The sequence below is a fragment of the Salvelinus sp. IW2-2015 genome, linkage group LG23 (genome assembly GCF_002910315.2).
Source record: "Salvelinus sp. IW2-2015 linkage group LG23, ASM291031v2, whole genome shotgun sequence".
In the NCBI taxonomy this organism is placed as follows: Eukaryota; Metazoa; Chordata; class Actinopteri; order Salmoniformes; family Salmonidae; genus Salvelinus; species Salvelinus sp. IW2-2015.
Genome location: NC_036863.1, coordinates 39,483,521 through 39,505,603, shown reverse-complemented (window position 1 = coordinate 39,505,603; position 22,083 = coordinate 39,483,521). Strand labels below are relative to the sequence as shown.

At 43.3% G+C, this 22,083-nt stretch overlaps 2 protein-coding genes and 1 non-coding gene across 4 annotated transcripts in view; 2 read left to right on the top strand and 1 right to left on the bottom strand.

Annotated features, from left to right (window-relative positions):
* Positions 1–249: 249 nt before the first annotated feature.
* Positions 250–11,371, top strand: LOC111951126 (gamma-aminobutyric acid receptor subunit rho-3-like). Of its 2 annotated transcripts, XM_023969153.2 has the most exons (10): positions 666–755; positions 1,031–1,135; positions 1,800–1,912; positions 4,125–4,192; positions 4,928–5,151; positions 5,404–5,486; positions 6,096–6,233; positions 6,669–6,821; positions 9,035–9,228; positions 9,455–11,371. In XM_023969153.2, the coding sequence occupies exons 3-10, from the start codon at positions 1,816–1,818 to the stop codon at positions 9,764–9,766; spliced, it is 1,269 nt and encodes a 422-aa protein (XP_023824921.1). In that variant the 5' UTR covers positions 666–755; positions 1,031–1,135; positions 1,800–1,815; the 3' UTR covers positions 9,767–11,371. The 2 variants fall into 2 exon arrangements, with proteins under 2 accessions (XP_023824920.1, XP_023824921.1); XM_023969152.2 differs by lacking the exon at positions 1,031–1,135 and having other exon boundaries at positions 250–755.
* LOC111951214 (U7 small nuclear RNA) lies at positions 7,859–7,911 on the top strand. Its single transcript, XR_002875575.1, has one exon. It is a non-coding gene; the product is annotated as a U7 small nuclear RNA (small nuclear RNA).
* A 439-nt stretch (positions 11,372–11,810) lies between the features above and the next one.
* LOC111950962 (adhesion G-protein coupled receptor G4) overlaps positions 11,811–22,083 on the bottom strand; it is a 31,593-nt gene continuing 21,320 nt past the window's right edge. Inside the window, exons 14-33 of the mRNA XM_023968911.2 lie at positions 21,485–21,534; positions 21,273–21,312; positions 21,084–21,118; positions 20,830–20,957; positions 20,596–20,719; positions 20,123–20,400; positions 19,594–19,776; positions 19,216–19,441; positions 18,783–18,936; positions 18,401–18,568; positions 18,146–18,268; positions 17,945–17,990; positions 16,990–17,093; positions 16,760–16,884; positions 16,363–16,634; positions 16,140–16,242; positions 15,636–15,919; positions 15,406–15,507; positions 15,136–15,291; positions 11,811–12,540 (exon numbers count right to left, since the gene is read on the bottom strand). Coding sequence (XP_023824679.2) covers positions 12,431–12,540; positions 15,136–15,291; positions 15,406–15,507; positions 15,636–15,919; positions 16,140–16,242; positions 16,363–16,634; positions 16,760–16,884; positions 16,990–17,093; positions 17,945–17,990; positions 18,146–18,268; positions 18,401–18,568; positions 18,783–18,936; positions 19,216–19,441; positions 19,594–19,776; positions 20,123–20,400; positions 20,596–20,719; positions 20,830–20,957; positions 21,084–21,118; positions 21,273–21,312; positions 21,485–21,534 — 2,811 coding nt within the window. The 3' untranslated portion in view covers positions 11,811–12,430. The remainder of the gene's footprint in view (positions 12,541–15,135; positions 15,292–15,405; positions 15,508–15,635; positions 15,920–16,139; positions 16,243–16,362; positions 16,635–16,759; positions 16,885–16,989; positions 17,094–17,944; positions 17,991–18,145; positions 18,269–18,400; positions 18,569–18,782; positions 18,937–19,215; positions 19,442–19,593; positions 19,777–20,122; positions 20,401–20,595; positions 20,720–20,829; positions 20,958–21,083; positions 21,119–21,272; positions 21,313–21,484; positions 21,535–22,083) is intronic.

The window sequence follows — 22,083 nt, the reverse complement described above, 5'->3', positions numbered from 1 at the left end:
ATGCAATTCCATGGAAAACAATTGATGCATACACTGAATGTGGGCTACAAGCTTTTTATTTTTATCTGGGGGGGGAAAAAATCATGATTAGAAACTGTTGGTTGTATTATCCACACCCCGCCCTCCCCTGGCTCCAGTTTGTAGGTTACTGAAAGATTTCAGCGACCACAGATAAGAAGATTACAGAGGAATTAACGTCATTCCTTTGTCATTATATGAATATATTGATATTTGATTTTAATCAGAGGGAGTGGAGAGAGGAGGGCAGGAACAACAGGATGTGCCCTGAGTAGCATAGAAACACGAGTCAGGGGAACTGGCACTAGGGCACGGGCAGGCGAAAACACAAGCTGGGGGAACGTTTTGTGGCACTGGAGCCGATCATTGGATGCTTGGATCAACGTGCAGCGTGTAACAGAGGGTTGGATAACACAGATCTTTCAGAGCTCTGCATGTGTTTTTGGTGAGGTGTATATGGTTGCTGCTGGGATATGGATGGGCCGCCGGACGGGGACAGTCGTGGCGTCCCACTGACCTGGAGGATTTCTGGGAGATAGACTCAAGACGCAGTGGGAGCACCTCCTGGTTGCTTCTGCTCTTCCAGCCTCAGACATGAACCTGGTGCTCCTGGCCTTCAGGCTGATGTGCCTGGCCTGGCTGTGGCCTGTCACRCTRCTCAACGGCAGCCACCAACCCAACAAGAGGAGGCACAAGGACGTGTACCTTGGGGAGAACAGCAAGAACCAACATGGAGGGTGAGCCAGAGTTTAGGGGTGCGGTCCCACTGGAGTTGTGTTATGTTCTTGTCAAGGGATCAGTTTGCTTATCTGTTCTGTTTGGTTTGAAATAGGTTTGTGTTTAGTTCTGGTAGAAAGTTACATTTGGTAATACACACACCACAGGATGTTACTGTTCTGTTGATCTGTTTTCTGATTGATATGGTTCAAAGGTTATTTTGGAGAGATGTATTGTTCATCACATAGTACTATTCATGGATTGTTGGTATTAATCTAATCTTTATGAATTCAAGAAAAAAATTGAATATTGATGGTGAATTTACCATGGTGGCATGCGTGATCTCCAATGTGTGCTGGGACGGATGACATTACAGCAGTGCATTCTGGATAAAGGGCAGGTGAGGTGACCACAGGGGCTTAGAGGTAATGTCAGGGAAGCTGTGTTTTGGTGGGGGCACCCCGTAAGAGAAAAGCARTAGTTTGTGGGTAATGATAGGGGGGAGTTGTGTTAATAAGGGGTTGGACTGTACACTTGAGTATCATTTGCAATAATAGGGAAGATGATTGTGTTTGGGTGGTATGGGAATGATTTGTTAGAGCAGACATGTTTATGTCTTATGAAAATGAGAATATCAGTTTACGGAAGTTTATCGTATGAGGCTATTTAGAAACTTTGCGAGTGATGATGCAGAGTGTGTTGTCAACCAAATTGGAGGTATTCATTATGTCCTTTGACCCAGACTAACTGTTATGTGCGAGCTTTGGGAAGTCTATATAATCTCCCAGGACCAATTATTGAACCATCATAGCACTGACTCAGTTCGCTGCTAAATCATTAGCGAAGAGCTCTCACGTCACGTATACTCTTACTTTTGGTTTTAATCAGATGGTTAAAGTGCAGTTAATTATTCTCAACAGCAAAAACCCCAGAGCAGATGTTGCTTCCTTTAGTGTGTGTGTGTGTGCGCGTGTGTGCACGTGCGAGTGCCATTTGGTGTGAGTGTGTATTTCTTAGGAAATAAAACATCTGATATGCTGATCTGTGTCCTCTTTGCGCCGCAGACGAATAGACTTTAAGATGAAAAAGTCTGACAGCACCAAGTCCCTGCTAATTAAATCTGAACAGCTGCTCCGTATCGAGGACCATGACTTTGCAATGCGGCCTGGCTTTGGAGGTAAGACCACCCACCCAATATCCTTTGGCCTGGTGGGCAATCGACATATTTTCATGTGGTTGAACTATGATAATGTGCGGTTTGGATGTGACTGGGTGTGTGTGTGCTTTTTCCCACCACGTGTTGGGTTGGACTCATTAATTAAGCCTGAATGGGGAAAATCAAGGGTCATTATCAGAGAGAGGGAAGAGGAAAGAGAGGGGGGGAGTAATAGAGCTCTACCTACCATCATTTGTTACAGATATAGAATTATAGATAGTCCATAACGTGCCACAGAGTTTAGGTTCTGTAAGAGGCAGCATTTGACGCWAACTTATATTCTCTCTCCTGGAACAGAATGTAGGTTATAGTGTCATCTTTGATAACACCCSATCCCCCCCAAAAAGTCACTGACCCAGATTGTCTGCAGAGCCTAGCAGACAATGACAGCCTGCGGCCGAGTACACAGATGTTTTTAGAACTAGAGTAATCTGGATTATGGGCCACGCTTTCTGAAACAATACCAAATGCTGCATCTTATTGGAAAGTCCAGGACAGCAAAGAGTTCCATGCATACAGTACTACAGCAGTGTGTTCATTGGGTGATGATCAGACAGTTTTAGATTTAAGCAATAAGGCCCGATGGGGTGTGGTATATGGCCAATATAACACGGCTAAGGGCTGTTCTTATGCACAACGCAACGCGGAGTGCCTGGATTTTGTATTTGTATTTATTAAGGATCCCCATTAGATGCTGCCAAGGCAGCATTAWGGCAGTTATATACAATTCAAAATATTCMGTGAGATTTCATTTCATAACCCTTTTCACAACACATTAAGTGTGTTCCCTCAGGCCACTACTCTACTGGATACAGCCCTTAGCYGTGGTATATTACCACAGACCCCRAGGTGCCTTATTGCTATTATAAACTGGTTACCAACGTAATTAGAGCAGTAAAAAGGAATGTTTCGTCATACCTGTGGTATACAGTYTGATATACCATGGCTTTCAGCCAATCAGCGTTCAGGGCTCAAACCACCCAGTGTATAATGAACTATTGATCACGTTTATGAATGCTTGCATGTGTGTCAGTGTGTGGGGTCCCACTGTAAATCAACTGTCATTGAAACATGTATTTACATAACATTCTACGTCGTAGGCAGTACTAATGACTGTTTAGGTACATATTTGTAAATCTAGTGTGATGGCATGTTATGGATTTCTGTCCATTTGTGTTTCCATTTGGACGTTTTCTATTCCGAACTATYCCTGTGCGTTGTCTGTGTTTGTGTCTGTGTGGTCTAAGCGTCGTGGGGTTGATTGAGGAAGATAATCCCTGCAACATTGAAATTAAATTGGGCAGGTCACAGACAACGGTAGATTTGGTGGAATTGAAATTAAGGACAGCTGAAGAACCCTTTTTTTAGCTATTTCTGGACTGGTCACATGATCAGGAAATCCTCCTGACCAAGGCTGTGATTACAGATGGCTGTGACTTGATTGTAGATTAATGCAATAGGTATTATACGATTAGGATTTATGAAGGAAAGGAGATAAGGAGAGAAAAGGCATTCATGAGATTGGTGACACGGCATCTCTTGCGTCCCTGAGTGAGGAGAAGGCTGTGTCTGTCTGGAGGGGAGGTGTGGGACTACTGGTGTGTCTTTGACGTTGTGTGGGATCCCATTAGCCTGCAGCTGTGTTTAGCATGAAGAGTGATGTCATSACCCTGCATCTACATGGAAATGGAMAGGATWATCACAACATAGGGCTTAGYTGATGTAGTCCTTCAACACCACAGCCTCCAGTGGGACCACAGGGTTTCAGGATGTCCTTTGAGACCCAGCATAGCGCCAAGATCCTCTGTGAAACCATTGTTTGGGGTTTTCTCTTATTGACTATCTGTTTGTCTTAACTTTATAGTGTTTGGGTTGATTTACAAATATTTAGGTCTTAAAGAGGATATTTAAATTTAAAWGAAACCTGGTGTAAGTAAGACCACATGCAGACAGATGAGATGATATATGGGTGATAGGTCTTAGGCTAATCAAAACCAGTGAGGTCATAAAAGATCGTTTCCCGGCTTAGTCAGACATTCTAAGGCCTTGCTTCATGACTACCATATGACTATGACACGCCTAAAGCCTAACATTCAATGTGCTTGCCCTGTCAGGGTTGACGTATGAAATCTCAAGCTGTTTACTGATTCGGGCTGTTTCTTCACCCCTGTAGGGGCAGCTATTCCTGTGGGCATAGACGTGCAGGTGGAAAGCATTGACAGTATATCTGAAGTCAACATGGTAAGTGTCTACAAGGATCTTAAACGGTGTGTGTGTGTATGTGACTAACACACTGCCATTCACTCTCTTTCTCACACACAGTGAGACACTTCTCATGCTCTTTCTCATACTGGAACCCCGTTCCACTCTATTGGCCCCAATGTAATGTCGGGGCGTAACAATCAAAACATATATTGATTTTGAAGCTAGAATACTTAGTTGCTACATATTTTTTTTTAGACCTGTTAATTCTTGAAAAATATAACTTATAAATGCCTCATAAGCTTAGTCATACTGTCATACACCGTCAGAACCCAGAATAATACGTTGTTTTACTCCAATGTTTGTAAACAATGTAAATGTAAACAAACACTATATAGCCTCMAAACACGTTTCAAACTATAATTTTGATATCATGGATGGTCAGTCCTTGCGTCCCTTTAAGAGTGGTCACATTTCTCCACGCCCCTCCCTCAGCTTTTTACCAAAACAGAGGCAGGATGACCCCTTTATTGTTATGTTATTGTTTCCACGATGTTCTAGACTCTAACTTTAATGGATCATTGATGTTCTGGTCACAATTAACACGAGCACTGTAAACACTATTAACCTGCATGATCCTGTCGCTCGTCACCCTATATACAAAGAATCTGGGTGAACCATTATTGAGTCTTACTGCCGTCATTGCGCAATTACACACGTTTTGATTATGTGATCGTTTGTCCATTGGACCTGAGCTTTGGTGTGTTTGTGCAGGACTTCACCATGACTCTGTACCTGAGACACTACTGGCAGGACGATCGGCTGGCCTTTCCTTCCAGCAGCAAAAAGAGCCGGACATTTGACGCTCGGCTGGTGAAGAAGATCTGGGTGCCGGATGTGTTCTTTGTCCACTCCAAACGCTCCTTCATCCATGACACGACCATGGAGAACATCATGTTGAGGGTGTACCCTGACGGCAACATTCTCTACAGTGTCAGGTACACGGAGGATGGCCCTCCTTTAACACAGGGACCATAAGGCCTTTAGCATGTACTATTCTTATGGTGCTTTGTACACATAAGAAACACGGGGGGGTAGACCATCTTGTGTCTTTCAGCCTACAATATCAGCAAGAAAAGCGGAAGTGCGTCGCCTATCACAGAGAGTTCTGATCTCTCTGCAGACCACGTTATGTTGCCACGGTATGTTTCCTGCAACTGCTGTATCATTAACTAGGCCCTGTGTTTCAGGATCACTGTGACTGCTCTTTGCGCCATGGACTTCAGTAGCTTTCCTTTGGACACACAGAAATGCTCTCTGGAACTGGAGAGCTGTGAGTATAATACAATAAGGCTATGTGGTTGCCCTGGGTGTAATGCCATGTACGTCCTCACATATACCTCACATATGTCTACGTACAACACAATAAGCACGTAATATGGTAGCATTGACCCTCCTCTTTTCATATAGGTTAAACAACATACAAAAGTCGGGGTCAGGTCAGTTTGTGTCTCTAATGCATGTCTTTTTGATGCAGGATTTATAAGGATGTATAAGCTCCTGATAAGGAGCAGCAGCTACAGTTAAATTGAAGTCGGTCGTTTCTCATCAGAGACATTCTATCACACTGATGTTGCAATTGTCATGATTGTGTTAAAACCCAACCTCAGGAGGCAGTGCACCTTACCCAGATTAGAACACAGACACACAGACAAACAGACAGACACACGCACAGACACACACAAATGATCGGCAAACGAACACGCACGCACACACACACACGCAAACACACACACACAGAAAGCATGGGTCTGGTCTCAGACGAGAGGTGGTAGTAGTGAATCTCAGTGTCTCCTCTCCTCTGAGGGACCTAGCCCATGATTCTTCTAAGAGAGGCCTCATGAAGGAGTCACCTTCTCCCCTGTTCTCTCCTCTCTTGAAGACGCGTACAACGAGAACGACCTCATGCTCTACTGGAAGAACGGGAACGATTCATTAAGGACTGACGAGATCGTKCTCTCGCAGTTTTTTATTGAAGAATTCCACCCTTCCTACGGGCTTGCCTTCTACAGCAGCACGGGTATGTGTGCTTGTTTTGTAGCCTGGTGCATAGGGGCCTACGGTGCTGTTTCTCTGTCCTACTCCGCAGTCCAACTCCTCCTTATTATTACGTAAAACGTCTCTGTAAGATCCAAAGCCAACACCCCAAACCCTCCTGCTTCTGATTCCACTCTGACAGCCTGAGGACAGGGAGAGGTTAGGAGATTTTCCTCCACAGAGTGTCAGTGTGGAATCCTGCCCAACTCTCAGTAGTTCTAGTGTCCATTACATCATAGCCATGTGATGTCCCATGTGACTATAATTTTGACTAGATACCCTCCTGTGTTTCATCATGACCTCTGATTACCCAGAAGGATGGTGAGTAAACTGTTCCACCAAAAACGAGATATCAGAGCCCTTCTCTCGCTCTCTCTCGCTCTCTCTCTCTCGCTCTCTCTTGCTCTCTCTCTCTCAGGTTGGTATAACAGGCTCTACATAAACTTCATCCTCAGGAGGCACATCTTCTTCTTCATGCTGCAGACCTATTTTCCCACCATGCTGATGGTGATGCTCTCCTGGGTGTCCTTCTGGATTGACAGGAGGGCTGTGCCTGCCAGAGTGTCACTGGGTACAGTACTGATACTCTCACTAGTATGTGGAGTTTTGAGGGGGATCTCCATAAAATAATCAAAGCTTAAAGACTGAGCAGAGACAGATCACAAAGCCATCATTTTCTGTACAACATACTTGATTCATCTCCAGAAAGTAAAGTGGGTGGTGAGGCTTTACCTTTCTCAGCCATGTCACATCTCTGTGATTACTGTAAGGTGAAAGGGGGGGGGTTGTGCAACAATTTCCTGTTGTGTTCCTTTTATGTGGGCGAGTGAATGTGAGCCTGCTGCTTTGACAGAGACTCATTAACCCAGAGAGAGGACAACTGAAACTGAGCACAGTGACAAAGCGTTTCAGTTCTGCGCATGACTAAAGTCACCTGTACCTTGCGTGGTCCCTGTGTGTGCATGTGTGTCAGAGCTTGTTTGTGTATTTGTGTAGGAAAGAAAGAGAAAAGGGGAGGGCGGGGGAAGAGCAAGAGAGAGCGAGATAAAAGGAGAGAGTAAATGCTGCACTCAGATTTGTGAATAGATGTTGACTTTGCTAATGCAGCAGGGTGTGTGTGTGTGTGAGGGGGGTGGGGTGGGGGGTGGGGGGGTGGCGTGGAGTGTGCTGGGAGTACGGCAGGTCGCTGGAGGATCATGATGCCGTAACAAAGGCTGGCCTTATTTCACTCTGCAACACTCAATACTACAGTACTTGCTGTAGAATTATGTAGTAAACTGTAGTATAGTGTAAAATACTATACTACATACTGTAGTATCCTTCGATCATGTGTAGTACTTACTATATAATGTTGTAGTAGAATACTATTGTAAATACTACAGTATTATCCCCCCCCAAAAAAAAACACTACACTTCTTTAACTAAAGTCAGTACTACAATATTGAATTTGCATATACCCTGCCTATTCCCCTCCGCCATATCACAATTTGTGCCACCCATAAGTACATGCCAAGTATAGACCATAGATTGTGTTCCATACACGTTATAGAAAAGAGCAGAAGCGCTGAACTATTCGTTCAGACTCCAATCCTACCTACAGGTTTTGGAAAATGTGCTCTTTCAGTATTTTTCTAGTAGGTTTCCTCAAGGAGAAAGTCCACACTTCTATGGCAAAGATAATAACACAAAAACACTACAGTAAATACTACAGTAYACTACAGTCCACAAAAACATATTTTAAGGTTGAATGTCACATTAGTTTTGTTCTTAATTGACTTGCCTGGTTAAATAAAGGTTMAATAAATAAAATTATTTGCTTGTAAGATAGCCTTAACTTTAGGCTCTTTTCTTTATTAGAAAAGTAATATTGAATTGTCTTTGGTTGACACCACAACCAAATATCAACATTTACATGTGTCTACTACTTGGATAGTTCCATCTGAGCCAGCCGTGACCAGGAGACCCATGATTGGCCCAGCGTCGTCTGGGTTAGGGGAGGGTTTGGCCAGCCGGGATGTCCTTGTCCCATTAAGCTCTAGCGACTCCTTGTGGCGGGCCAGGTGCCTGCAAGCTGAATTCGGTCGCCAGTTGTATGGTGTTTCCTCCAACACTTTGGTGCGGCTGGCTTCCGGGTTAAGCGAGCAGTGTGTCAAGAAACAGTGCAGCTTGGCAGGGTCGTGTTTCGGAGGAMGCATGGTTCTCGACCTTCGCCTCTCCCAAGTCCATACGGGATTTGCAGTGATGGGACAAGACTGTAACTATCAATTGGATATCACGAAATTGTGGAGAAAAAGTTTGCTGTAGATATAGATCAATTCTCCCAGCTTATGTATTTTTTTATAGTGGATTTAACGTTAAAGGTCTGACGTTGTTTCAAAGATACAAATTCAACCTATATTATACAAGGTTTGTCTATGTTGACATAGTCCTGTATTTTTAAATATCAGCCTCAAAACAAAAGTTGATGCCTTTTTTTCCAATCCAATGTATATTTAACGTAGATTCCACGTCACGATACATTTACAAATGACGTTGGAACAGCGTTTATTCAACCAGTTTGTGCCCAGTGGGATGTAGCTGCTATACGGTTTTCTCTAGCCCTTGTTTGACTTTCCATCCATCTATGCTAAACCCCCACACAGCTAATTATTTTCCATGCATTTGCCCCACCCTCTTTTCATCATCAAAGGCCGAAAGGTTGGGTGGTTAAAGAAGGCTTTAAAAATGTATACCTTATCAACTTAATAATCAACTAATCTCCCTTTTCTTTCTCCCCCCATCCAGGTATCACAACAGTTCTGACCATGTCCACCATCATCACAGGCGTGTCAGCCTCCATGCCTCAGGTGTCTTATGTAAAAGCTGTGGACATCTACCTGTGGGCCAGCTTTCTGTTCGTCTTCCTGTCCGTCATTGAGTACGCCGCTGTCAACTACTTCACCACGGTGGAGGAGATGAAGAAGCTCAAGGGGGGAAAGGTCACTGAAACTTATAGAGTATGGGGTCAAATAAGTCACAGTTGGGTTCTTGTAAAGTGGTGTATTATAAAATATGGAATATACCCATGCTACCACAATGTCAGAGCCACAATAATGGCACCAAATTAGGCTGTGACACTAACTATGTCTGTATCTCCCCCTACTGGTCTTAATGTGTTCCACAGTCAGAAAATCATGTACCATAAACTCCCTCCTCTCTCCACAGATCCCTGCAGATTTCAATGCCACTCAAACTATGGCTTTTGACGGATGTTACCATGACAATGACATTGACCTGACACCCTTCCCAGAGCTCCTCAGCACCCCCAACACAGAGCGGAGTCGGACRGCCACGTCCAGGAACTCTGCTGCAGAGCCCCCACCCACAGAGGGCACCAGGCTACGACGCAAAAAATCCATCAAACACAACCTCAGCTTCATCATGAGTAACAGCTACATGATTGACTCCTACTCCAGAGTCGTCTTCCCCATGACTTACCTGATGTTCAACATCATCTACTGGAGCCTGTACTCATGAGTGTGTACTCTACWAATAAAGATGGACAGAACTACACTGCAGWACTACACTGCAGAACTACACTAGAGAACTATACTGCAGAACTACACTGCAGAACTACTCTGAAAAACCATACTAGAAAACCATACTACAGAACCATACTACATAACCATACTAGAGAACCATACTAGAGAACTATATTCCATAACCATACTAGATAACTACACTACAGAACTATACTACAGAACTACACTGCATAACTATACTAGAAAACTATACTATGTAACTATACTACAGAACTACACTGCACACCTACACTACATAGCTATACTACATAACTACACTGCGTAACTACACTACATAGCTATACTACAGAACTATACTACAGAACTACACTGCATAACTATACTAGAAACCTATACTACAGAACTATACTACAGAACTACACTGCATAACTACACTACATAGCTATACTACAGAACTATATTGCAGAATTATACTGCAGAATTATACTACCATACATCATCTAATAGGTTATTCACACTGACAACAGCATCATCATCTAGCCGTTGTATTCTGCCACCCATTGGATAATGACCTTAACCATTGGTGTCTACCAGAGTGTATCGTGGGAGTTTTGGACAGTCAAGCCCAACTGAAGAAAAGAGACTATTGAGTAAACCTGCTTTTTATTAGAAATCTGGGTTCAGGTGGGAAGTTGGTGGTACTGTTCATGGGAGTGTTTCTATTGTAATTAGGGTTGCATACTGGTAATTTACCAAAATTGCCAGATTAATTAACAGGTAATCTATGGCAATGGTAACTTTGGTAATTTATACTTGAATAACTTTGGAAAAAGTTTATTCATATGTAGTAATMATTTTTTATATATGTGTCCATATTGTCCATGAATTTCTAGTRGATAGACTATGGTTCGAGAGAAAATCGCCTAATTTMATTTWAAAAAGCATCTAATCAACCAATGACATTATTTTCAATTAACTCTGAAACTCTGCAACTCTTCCAACTATTGACTTTTTCACAACTGCAACCAGTTTGGCTCCAAAAAATGTACAAGTACATATTGAAATAGTAAAATAAATAAAAGTGTGTAAAGAAAATATAAAGGTTATTTGATGCTGAAACTCTCATATTAAACACCAATGGTATTCATTAAGTTGCTGGTTTATATTTAGGATAATGTTTTACAGATTTGTATAATGTTAGAATCATCTTATTTGAGTATTTTAAATGTTTTACATGTGATAAGGCCACACAGATGGCCAGAGATAATGACAGACACCTGTGGTAATCTGAAGTACCCAAAAGGGCCACCAGATGTCTTGCGATAAATTACATTTAATCCTTTAAAAAGTTACTACAAAAATTCTGGTAGTTTAAAGGTCAACTTTGAAAGTTTCCAGTAATATACTCTCCGTTTGCAACCCTAACTGTAATGGACAGTTGTTTTTTGTCCACTGGTTTATACATTTAGTTAATGTGAGTAGTATGAATTTAAATGTGCATGAAAATTAATGTATACAWGCATGTGTCTGTCAAATCAGTGAATATAAGTAAAATATACTATATCATATTAGCTTAAAATAAAACATTTATTTTAATTTATACATTTGTTATTGGTGAAATTATACATTCATTATTGTGATGACTCTTTAAAAAATGAACATACAGTACCAGTCAAAGGTTTAGACACACCTACTCATTCAAAGGTTTTTCTTTATTTTTACTATTTTCTACATTGTAGAATAATAGTGAAGACATCAAAACTATGAAATAACACATATGGAATCATGTAGTAACCAAAAAAGTGTTAAACAAAATCAAAATATATTTTATATTTCAGATTCTTCAAAGTTGCCACCCTTTGCCTTGATGACAGCTTTGCACACTCTTGGCATTCTCTCAACCAGCTTCATACGGTAGTCACCTGGAATGTGTGTGTCCAAGCTTTGACTGGTACTGTACATCTCATGAAAATATCTTGATTCTGAATAGAGTATAAAAGAGCTAAATCTTAAAAATGAAAACAGATAGTGACACAGTGTTGGTATTAGCTTATTTTTGTATATTTTTTTATTTAACCTTCAGTTAACTTACGTGTCTGAAGAATGCAGAGAAAAACAATGAAGTATGTAGAATGCGGTCAAAGGATGCACCTCATCGGGATCTATGAGTGGGGGTTTTCTCTGTGCTAGATACCCTTTCAGTACATGCATTATTCACAATCATAGGTACCAGCCCAGGCGAGTTCATGATAGTATTGCCAGGTCAACCAGATGGAATCCATGAGCATGCTAGCTCTTTGGTGATGTCCCATCTCTTCAGTGTGATCTGTCACACCTTTCCGTTAAACTACAAAATGCAACACTAACATGCAACTATTTCATATATTCTTCAAAACTATTATGAAACACACCGTGTCACGTAAGTCCCTTCCCCCACCAGCCTACCTGGAGGCCTCTATTCAATCCGCATCGCAGAAGTTCAGCGTTACAGCGTGATTGAAATTTAAAGGCAACGTTCCCGYGTTAGCCAAGACGGCATTCACGGTAAACGCTGCATATGTCGGCGCAATCGGAAATGACCTTGATATTTCTATTGCGCAATCTGCAACGTGACCTTCAGTGATACAGATTGAATAGAGCCACTAGTTTTTCACAGGTGTCAGGGTGCTCTCGAACTCTGACTCCTAAACTGGCTGTTTATCTCGTTGAGAACCACGTCTGCGTTGGGCTCTTCCAGGGCAGTGATGGATCTGTCATCAAATGGACTACCTGCAATAGGACACATCAGAGTTACAGCTTATCCTGCACACAAGTTACTGTATCCAAATCATTAGAGGGACACTATATATATATATATATATATACAAAAGGATGTGGACACTCCTTCAAATTCATGGAGTCGGCTATTTCAGCCGCACCTGTTGCTGACAGGTGTATAAAATTGAGCACACAGCCATGCAATCTCCATAGACAAACATTGTCAGTAGAATGAAAGTCACTGAGCTCTTCAGTAAGGCCAATGTGGCACCGTCAAAGGATGCCACCTTTACAACAAGTCAGTTCGTAAAAGTTCTGCCCTGCTAGAGCTGCCCCGGTCAACTGTAAGTGCTGTTATTGTGAAGCGTAAACGTCTACAAGCAACAACGGCTCGGCCGCAAAGTGGTAGGCATACACAAGCTCACAGAACGGACCGCCGAGTGCTGAAGCGTATAAAAATTGTCTGTCCTTGGTTACAACACTCACTATCGAGTTCCAAACTGCCTATGGAAGCAATGTCAGCACAAGAACGGTTAGTCGGGAGCTTCATGAAATGGGTTTCCATGGCCAAGCAACCGCACACAAGCCTAAGCTCACCATGTGCAATGCCAAGCGTTGATTGGAGTGGTGTAAAGCTCGCCACCATTGGACTTTGGAGCAGTGGAAACGCATTCTCTGGAGTGTTAAATCACGCTTCACCATCTGGCAGTCCGACGGACGAATATGGGTTTGGCGGATGCCAGGAGAACGCTACCTCCCCGAATGCATAGTGCTAACTGTAAAGTTTGGTGGAGGAGGAATAATGGTCTGGGGCTGTTTTTTATGGTTCGTGCTAGGCACCTTAGTTCCAGTGAAGGGAAATCTTATCACTACAGCATACAATGACATTCTAGACAATTCTGTGCTTCCAACTTTTTAGCAATAGTTTAGGGAGGGCCCTTTCCTGTTTCAGCATGACAAAGCGAGGTCCATACAGAAATGGTTTKTTGAGATCGGTGTGGAAGAACTTGACAGAGTTCCTGCACAGAGCCCTGACCTCAACCCCATCAAACACCTTTGGGATGAATTGGAATACCAACTTCGAGTCAGGCCTAATCGCYCAACATCAGTGGCCAACCTAATGCTCTTGTGGCTGAATGGTGGCAAGTCCCCGCAGCAATGTTCGAGCGGAAAGCCTTCCCAGAAGAGTGGAGGCTGTTATAGCAGCAAAGGGGGGACCAACTCCATATTAATGCCCATGACTTTGGAATGAGATTTCGACGAGCAGGTGTCCACATACCTCTGGTCATGTATTTCTGAGATGAACTCCTCTGCGTTGAAGGACCACATATAAAGTCAGTTAGTTATGGTGGATAGACTTCCAGTGTCCTATATTCAAGGGCCAAATGATTCTGGTGATTCACTGTTTATAACTAAATGTATGACATCCTTTCCAATGTCTGGCAGCAGAACCGATGACAGGCATTTTTCATGAAGAAAAGAAAACAAGCAACAAGGGAGCAGTGTCACATATGACCGATGGAATCAGGGAAGCCGCAACTAAGCCAGAGGTATTGGTGGGGGTGCAGTTAGATGCAGTAACCATTTGATTGGCTTGGTTCAGCTGACTAATCCTACTGTAGAGCAGAGGTAGAAAAAGTACTCGTTTGTCATAATTGAGTAAAAGTAAAGATACCTCAAGTAAAAGTGAAAGTCACCCAGTAAAATACTACTTGAGTAAAAGTCTAAAAGTATCTGGTTTTAAATGTACCTAAGTACAGTGGTAGAAAAAGTAGTCAATTGTCATAAATACATGCTATACATCAAATTCCTTATATTAAGCAAATGAGACGGCACTATTTCCTTATTGTTATTATTTCTTGACAGCCAGGGGCACACTCCAACACTCAGATATCATTTACAAACTAAGTATTTGTGTTTAGTGAATCTGCTAGATCAGAAGCAATAGGGATGACTATGGACGTTCTCTTGACAAGTGCGTGAATTGAACCATTGTCCTGTACTCCTAAGCATTCAAATTGTACTTTTGGGTGTCAAAGAAAATGTATGGAGTAAAAAGTACCTTATTTTCTCAGGAATGTAGTGAATTAAAAGTAAAAGTTGTCAAAATATAAATAGTAAAGTAAAGTACAAATACCCCAAAAACKACTTAAGTAGTACCTTAAAGTATTTTTACCTAAGTACTTTACACCACTGCTGTAGAGTACGCCACACACACACATAGACACGCAACCTTGCACGGATACTGAAACATTCAAACACACACCAGACACTGTGCACCATCAGTAAGAGGCTAAAAGAACTGAGCTTCTATAGCTGTAGCCAGAGCTCGAACCAGATAGCTAGCTCCAATTCTGGGTAAAAGGATGTCAAAGGGAAAAGGTCATCTCAGAGCCCGTCACAGAGTTTAGAGGTTACATAGGTAATTAGTGATATGGAGATGAAGGCTTGCTAACCATCCCCAGCTCTGCATACAATGGTTTTAATACGATGACATGACACAAGAGTAGATCAGCATGTAAAAAAATAAATATTTCTTGACTGTTTTCTGACTCATATTGGTTGTTAACAAACCCTGATTCCCCCTCCCTGGTTCCCAATGCCTACCTATTCCTCCACTGGGTCGCTCTGAGGAGTCATTGGACAAGAAGGAGAAGATGGAGGAATTGTTGAACTGGAAGGAGTTGTCGGAGTGGAGGGACGTGGCTCTGGTCACTGGCAATGACTTCTTCCCTGTCTTCTGTGTTGCGGTGCGGCTCCACTCTGTGATGAGAAAAGAAGAATGAGATGAAACGTTCTGCTCTTTTAACCTAGAGCACTGTGATTTCATAAATAAACCACATGTTTATTTGCAAGGTGTAGGTCAACAGGTCTTACCTGAGTTCTCTGCCAGTCTCAGTCTACCACAGCAGAGAGAAGTCCTCCACTGCCTCCTCACGTTCTCCTTCACAGCGCAGTGGAACACAAAGATGAAGAACCCTGCAAGAGGACACAAGCTCCAGATGAAGTACCAACTGGTTACACACTTCCCCATGAAACCCCACACGCCGTCTGTCCTCTCTGAGAATACAGCATTTAGGCAAATCTGAAGGAGCTCTAAATCTCACCTTGAAAGGAGTTGAAGATGCAAAAGAGGTACATGAAGGGCAGGTTGACGGGCCCCCAGGCGAAGAAGGCAAAGCCCCAGGTGAGACCCAGGAGTACTGTGACTCCAACCACACTGCGCAGGTTCTGCAGCCCGTCACGGTGCCTCTTGTTGTCGGGGTTCTGCCTCTTTATCCGACACAGCTGAACCATCACTACCACAAACATGACGAGGTTCATCAGGAAGATGACACAGAAATAAGCCACAACGGTTACGTAGAAGGCAATATCGTTCTTCAGCCAGCAGCTGTGGGAGAAGAATGGAGAGAAGATATATGGCTTACAATACAGTATAACATAGATATAACATATATATATAACATGTATAAATCATATATATATATGGATAATAAGGTGTAGACGTATCAGCTATCCTATTACGCAAATGTGAGTATGCATTTCATGATGCACATACACGCGATTCATACAAAGACTGTTAAATAGTGAACAAAATGCATGGGACTCACAAGTCATCTGTGCGGGAGCCATCTATGTACTTTCCGTAGCCAACTAGTCCGTAGTTGTCCTTATCAACGGCAATAACTACAATGACCACAAGGAGTGGAGTTCCTAGGTTGAGAGACAACAGACTACATTGAACTGTAAGAAACTGGTACTTTTACTTGCACACGGTGGCTGTTCTTCACTTTAATGAGAATTTWAAAAAGACAGAATCATTTTTTCACCTACCCCAGCCAAGGAGCGAGAACTTGAGCATGTAACGTGGTATGTATGTGTTGAAGACCTTGACGAGGGCCAGGTACATGTGGACGGCCTCCAGACCCATCCAGGTGAAGGAAGCTAGCAGGAAGTAATGCAGGAACCAGGCGGTGGAGATGCAGAGGCCCACAGCGTCAGGGTAGAGGGCCAGCCAACCATCCACCAAGAACACCAGGTTCAAAAACAACAGAGCCACACACAGCTGGATCAGGATCTTAGATGGGATGTCCTTACGCAGTTTCCTACAGGAACACATCGAAACGTATTAAGATTGATATTTCATTGATTCGAGCTTGTTTATATGTCTTTGTATTTAGAGCAGCCCTCCAGGTGGGTGTCATCATGGATATCCTGCACTCAGACTCACCCAAATGCCAGGTAGGTGAGCAGAGTGATGGAGAGGAAGATGGCGGAGATACCACAGCCAATGTAGGTGATGTAGGTGAGGATTGTGGCCTGGAGACAACTGGTTATGCCCGTTCTGGACATGTCCTGTGAGAAGAAACACCAAAAACATGTTATACACATGAAATCATTCTGTTGACAAAGACTGAATGGGAGAGATCCCATTACAACCCTATCTCAGAMTGGACTCACCAGTAGAACACCAAAGCAGGTGAGATGGTTGCAGGCACAGACAGTCTCATTATCTGTGCTGTTCCTGACAGAGCAGCCRTCTCGGTTCCAGCCTCCTGAGCCTCCTATCAGAGATTTTTTTTAACAATTCTATTAATTTTAAGAGGTAATCTTCGTTTCATGCATCACTGGGTYCGAGCTCCCTGCCGTCCAGGACCTCTATACCAGGCGGTGTCAGAGGAAGGCCAAAACATTTGCAAAGACTCCAGTCACCCAAGTCATACTGTTCTCTCTGCTACCGCAAGATAAGCGGTACTAGTGCATCAAGTTTGGAACCAACAGGACCCTGAACAGCTTCTACCCCCAAGCCATGAGACTTCTAAACAAGGCCGCTAAATAGCTAATAATATGGCAACCCGGACTACCTGCATTGACCCTTTTTTTAACTAACTCTCTTGAACTGACTCTATGCACCAACACTGGCGTCTACCCACACGCTCACACATACTTACACTAACACCCAAACACACACACACACACACCAACACACACATACACTCGCACACCCATAACATGCGCGCACATGCATACTGACGCCACACACACACACACACTCACACACATATACACTTTCACACTCACCACATATGCTGATGCTACAACTCAGTCTATTATCTAATCCTGTTGCCCAGTCACTTTACCCCTACCTATATGTACATAGMTACCTCAATCACCTTGTACCCCTGCACATCGACTCGGTACCAACTGGTACGCCCTGTACATAGCCATGTCATTTTAAATCTTTATTGTTATTCACTGTGTATTTGTTTCACGTCTCACTATTTCTATTTTATATGTTGTATCTTTAGCTCTGCGTTGGTGGAAAAGGACCACGCAAGTAAGCGTTTCACTGTYAGTCTCCAGCTGCCGTTCACCGTAACATCTGAWTTTGATTAGACACAAGCGGAACACTTACCATTCATGCCAAAGTCCCAGAAAACACATGACACCACGAAATGTGCCTGTGTGGACAAATGATCCATAGAAGACAGTGTGTCAAGGATTCATTGAGATAACAAGGTGACAGACATGAAATGCTTTTCTCAAAGATGCCACATTCAGGACGTAGGTAATACGGTTTTGACTSAAATGTACAGTGTGTGTTTGCTTGACTCACTGAGACAGGTTCAGTGTTTCTCAGGGTGATGACCACGTCCTCCTGCAGAGACTTGATTGACAGGTTGGCCACACTGGCCCCCAGGATTCCACTATTCAGCTTGCTGTCTCCCAGGGCTCGGTCCTGAGAAACAGTATGGAAAGAATCTGACAATTACTACACTAGTCCTCTGGGGTGTAGGGGTTTTTCAACTATGCCAGGGTTCAATTCTACTCTAGCAGATCGTACAGTGGAATATGGTATGGTTTGGGGTACCTGGAACACAGTGGTCTTCTGGTAGAAGTTRAACTGGAGTCTGGAGGCCTGTAGCTGCTGCTCAGGGGAGAGGTTCGCTGTGAGGGAAGAGGGGAACGTGACAGACCCCTGAGGGAGCGAGGACGCCTCTGCTCTCACACTCCTCCTGGCTCTGTTGTCTCCACGGATCTACAAGGGGACACATTTCTCTATGGTTAAAACATAGCAATAAACAGGGGTTATGAGTTGACCTACCAGACCATACCAGATCATACTGTACTGTGCAAAGATAATACATGCAGAGTGAAGGATGTTTTACATTAGATTTGCATGCATTTTGAGGGCAACCAAGGTTACAGTATTTCCTATTCAGTGTTTCCTTACTAGAAGGTTTAGGTCATACCTGCACACTGTTGGGGTCTCGGATGGAGAAAGATGTTCGCTGGAAATTAGTGCCGTCCACCGTTTTGACGGCGAGAGCGACCGATTCGGTTAAAATCGTAGCCTCTTCCTGAACGACCAGCTTCAGGCCCACAGTATCAACAATCCCAATGATCCTGGTAGAAAAATTAACTGTTACTGATGTGCAGCCAAGCAAAGCCATTGCTAAGTTAACTTTCAGTTTCTAGAAAATGTAGCCACAGTCTCTTTACAGACTCTGTATAAGTAATCATTTCAGGTACACCTCAACAGGCAGCACTACAGGCAGCACAACAGGCAGCTCAACAGTTAGCGCAACAGTTAGCTCAACAGGCAGCTCAACAGGCAGCACAACAGGCAGCACAACAGGCAGAACACCTGAACAACTGTACATTGTTTAGCTCCAGTCAGCTCACTTGGTGGAGGAGGAGGCCAGGGTGTCAGAGGAGGCACCCAGCAGGTTGCTAACAATCGTGACAGAGGTTTTCCCCAGAGCCAGGCTGACGTTGGGCCCAGCCAGCAGGGCCTCTAGCTGGGACACCAGCTGGTCCACCTGGGAGGAGTTGAGCTTGGACACGTCACTTGTCAGATCCAGCAACTGGTTGACCTGCTCTTCACTACTGGCTTCTGTGGTGTTTTGTGCTGTGGGAAAAAGGATACATAAAAAAAACAAGTATGTTATCAGAGGGAAACTTTGGCTATGGGTCTAAATGTTCAATGGAAATGAATGTAACAGCAGCAGCTATGAMAAGTATAGATCAAAGGTCAGAGTGGGTTAGGATCCCAATGGTTACCTGCGGTGGTTGTTATCACGGCTGTCGTGGTGGAGGCTGTTGGGTAGGCTGTTGCGGTGTTTACAGGAAGGACGGGTGTTGATGAGTTTGCAGTGGTATTACCCAGGATAGTTGTGGCAATGGTCCTGGTTGTGGAGGTGTTTAGCGATGGACGAATGGGGTGGGTGGTTGTCGTTGTGTTGGTTTAGTTTTGACAATGGTGCTAGGAGCTGATGTTATGTAGTATTTGGAGCTGTATGTTGTAGTATTAGGAGCTGATGTTGTAGTATTTGGAGCTGCTGTGTAGTATGGAGCTGATGTTGTAGTATATTTTGGGAGCTGATGTTGTAGTATTTGAGCTGCTGATGTAGTATTGGAGCTGATGTTTGTAGTATTAGGAGCTGATGTTAGTATTTGGAGCTGCTGATGTAGTATGTGAGCTGCATGTTGTAGATTCTGGTAGCTTGTGCTATAGTAGCTCTATTGGAGTCGCTGATTGTAGTTATTGGAGCTGTCTGATGTAGTATTGCTCTGAGTGTTATGGCAGTACTCTGGTATGCTGCTGATGTAGTATTTGGAGCTGCTGATGTAGTATTTGGAGCTGATGTTGGAGTATTTGGCGCTGTAGAGGTGCTGTTTGGTGGAGGTAATGTTGTGTTCAGTGGGAGGGAGGTGGTGTTTTGTTGTAGAGTGGTGTTGGGTGGAGGAGGCAGTGTTGTTGTTGCAGGTAAAGTAATGTTGGCTATTGGGCTGGGTGAAGTGAGAGGAGGTGTGGGGTATCTGTCACACATTTCATTCGGGAGCACACACACAATTTCTCCTTGTTTGCTAAAAARAGAAAAGAACAGATAAATGTACATCTTTAGTGCATATACAGTAATTGATGAAGTGTTACAACTTAAATGTACAAATAACAATGTGCAACGTGCTTACTCTCCATCATTTACAGTGTTTTACATGATTACAAAATGTGTAACAAGGGTTTTGCCATCTTTGAAGCACTCAACGCCAGATTGGACTGACCAGACAAATGTGCCATGGCTCTCCTCTACAGTCGTCCAGAACTCCGAGTGGTTGAGGCTGCTCTCCGCCGAGCTGAAGGTCGAATTCAATAGATCTCCACTGGATCCTGGCCAGCTACAAATTCCTGTGTTAGATATATGGACACAAACAAGCAGCCAGACACATACTGTATAATGTATATGAACAAATACACAGATGCTCTCTGCCTCCACTTTCCATGGTAGGGCTACTCACCTGCTCGTGTCACCTTTCCGTCATAGTCAATGCCATGCTCATCACTGAACACAGTCATCAATGCAGTACTGACTGCACTTATAGGCACTGAATGGCCAAGGCCCACGATAACCCTGCAGCTTTGGAGACTGGTAAGAAAACAGTAACAGTATAGTTATTAATAAGTATTAAGACCAGCGTCACTGCACATCGAGGGCAGCTGTCTTGAATGTACTGTAAAGGTGTTGGGCCTGCAARGATTTATGGGAACTCACTTTGTCTCTGTGCTAAAGCATTTCACATTAGCATACTGTGTGAAAAGAACACAGAACAGGTCTTAAGGTCACAAATGATGTCACACCAAGAGTGTGTGACAATAAGTTAGCATATGGTTTATTTACAGAGCAACATAAAACAATGAGAGTTCATTGTAGTGTTAGGTTATTATCCCAATGCAAAATTACCTGAAAGATAGTCGATATGATGAGCAGAGGACAAGGGGGACTGTAACAGAGAATTATGTCAGGAAAATATCAAACGTGGTGTGGGAGGTATGGTGCTATAGGTACTGTTGGGGTTCATTAAGGCTGTAATGATCGAATTAGAAMGTGTGAGAATATTTGACGTTAAGCAGAGAGAAAACTGTATTAAAACGAATGAAGAAATTAGGACATACTCTGTYGCTGAGGTGTTGTGACAGGGTGGTGGATGTCTTAGCTGTTTAACCTGGGGAAGGTATGAAGGAAGAAGTAATTAATACAGGCTGGTAGGTTTTAAACACACACACATATATACACTGAGTGGACAAAACATTAGGGACAGCTGCTCTTTCCATGACAAAGACTGACCAGGTGAATCCAGGTTAATTGTTTTCCAGACAGCTTGTGAAACCTATACCAAGGTCCATGTGAAGGTTGCTGGCTCGTGGTGGCCCGCTGGGCCAATGCCCTATTAGGACACTAATGATGCTATTTTCCTTAGTTTTAGCAGTTACCTGTATGGTATATATATTAATAATATATAATTACATAATTATTATAGTTAGTGTGTGTGTGTGGTGGTGGTGTGTGTGTGTGTGTGGTGTGTGTCTGTGTGTGGTGGGTGTGTGGTGTGGTGTGTGTGTGTGTGTGTGTGTTGTGTTGTGTGTGTGTGTGTGTGTGTGTTGTGTGTGTGGGTGTGTGGTTGTTGTGATGTGTGTGGTGTGTGTGTGTGCTTGCCGCACTGTCTGTGGTGCATGCTATATACACTGACAGATGTACAGAAACATTAGGAACA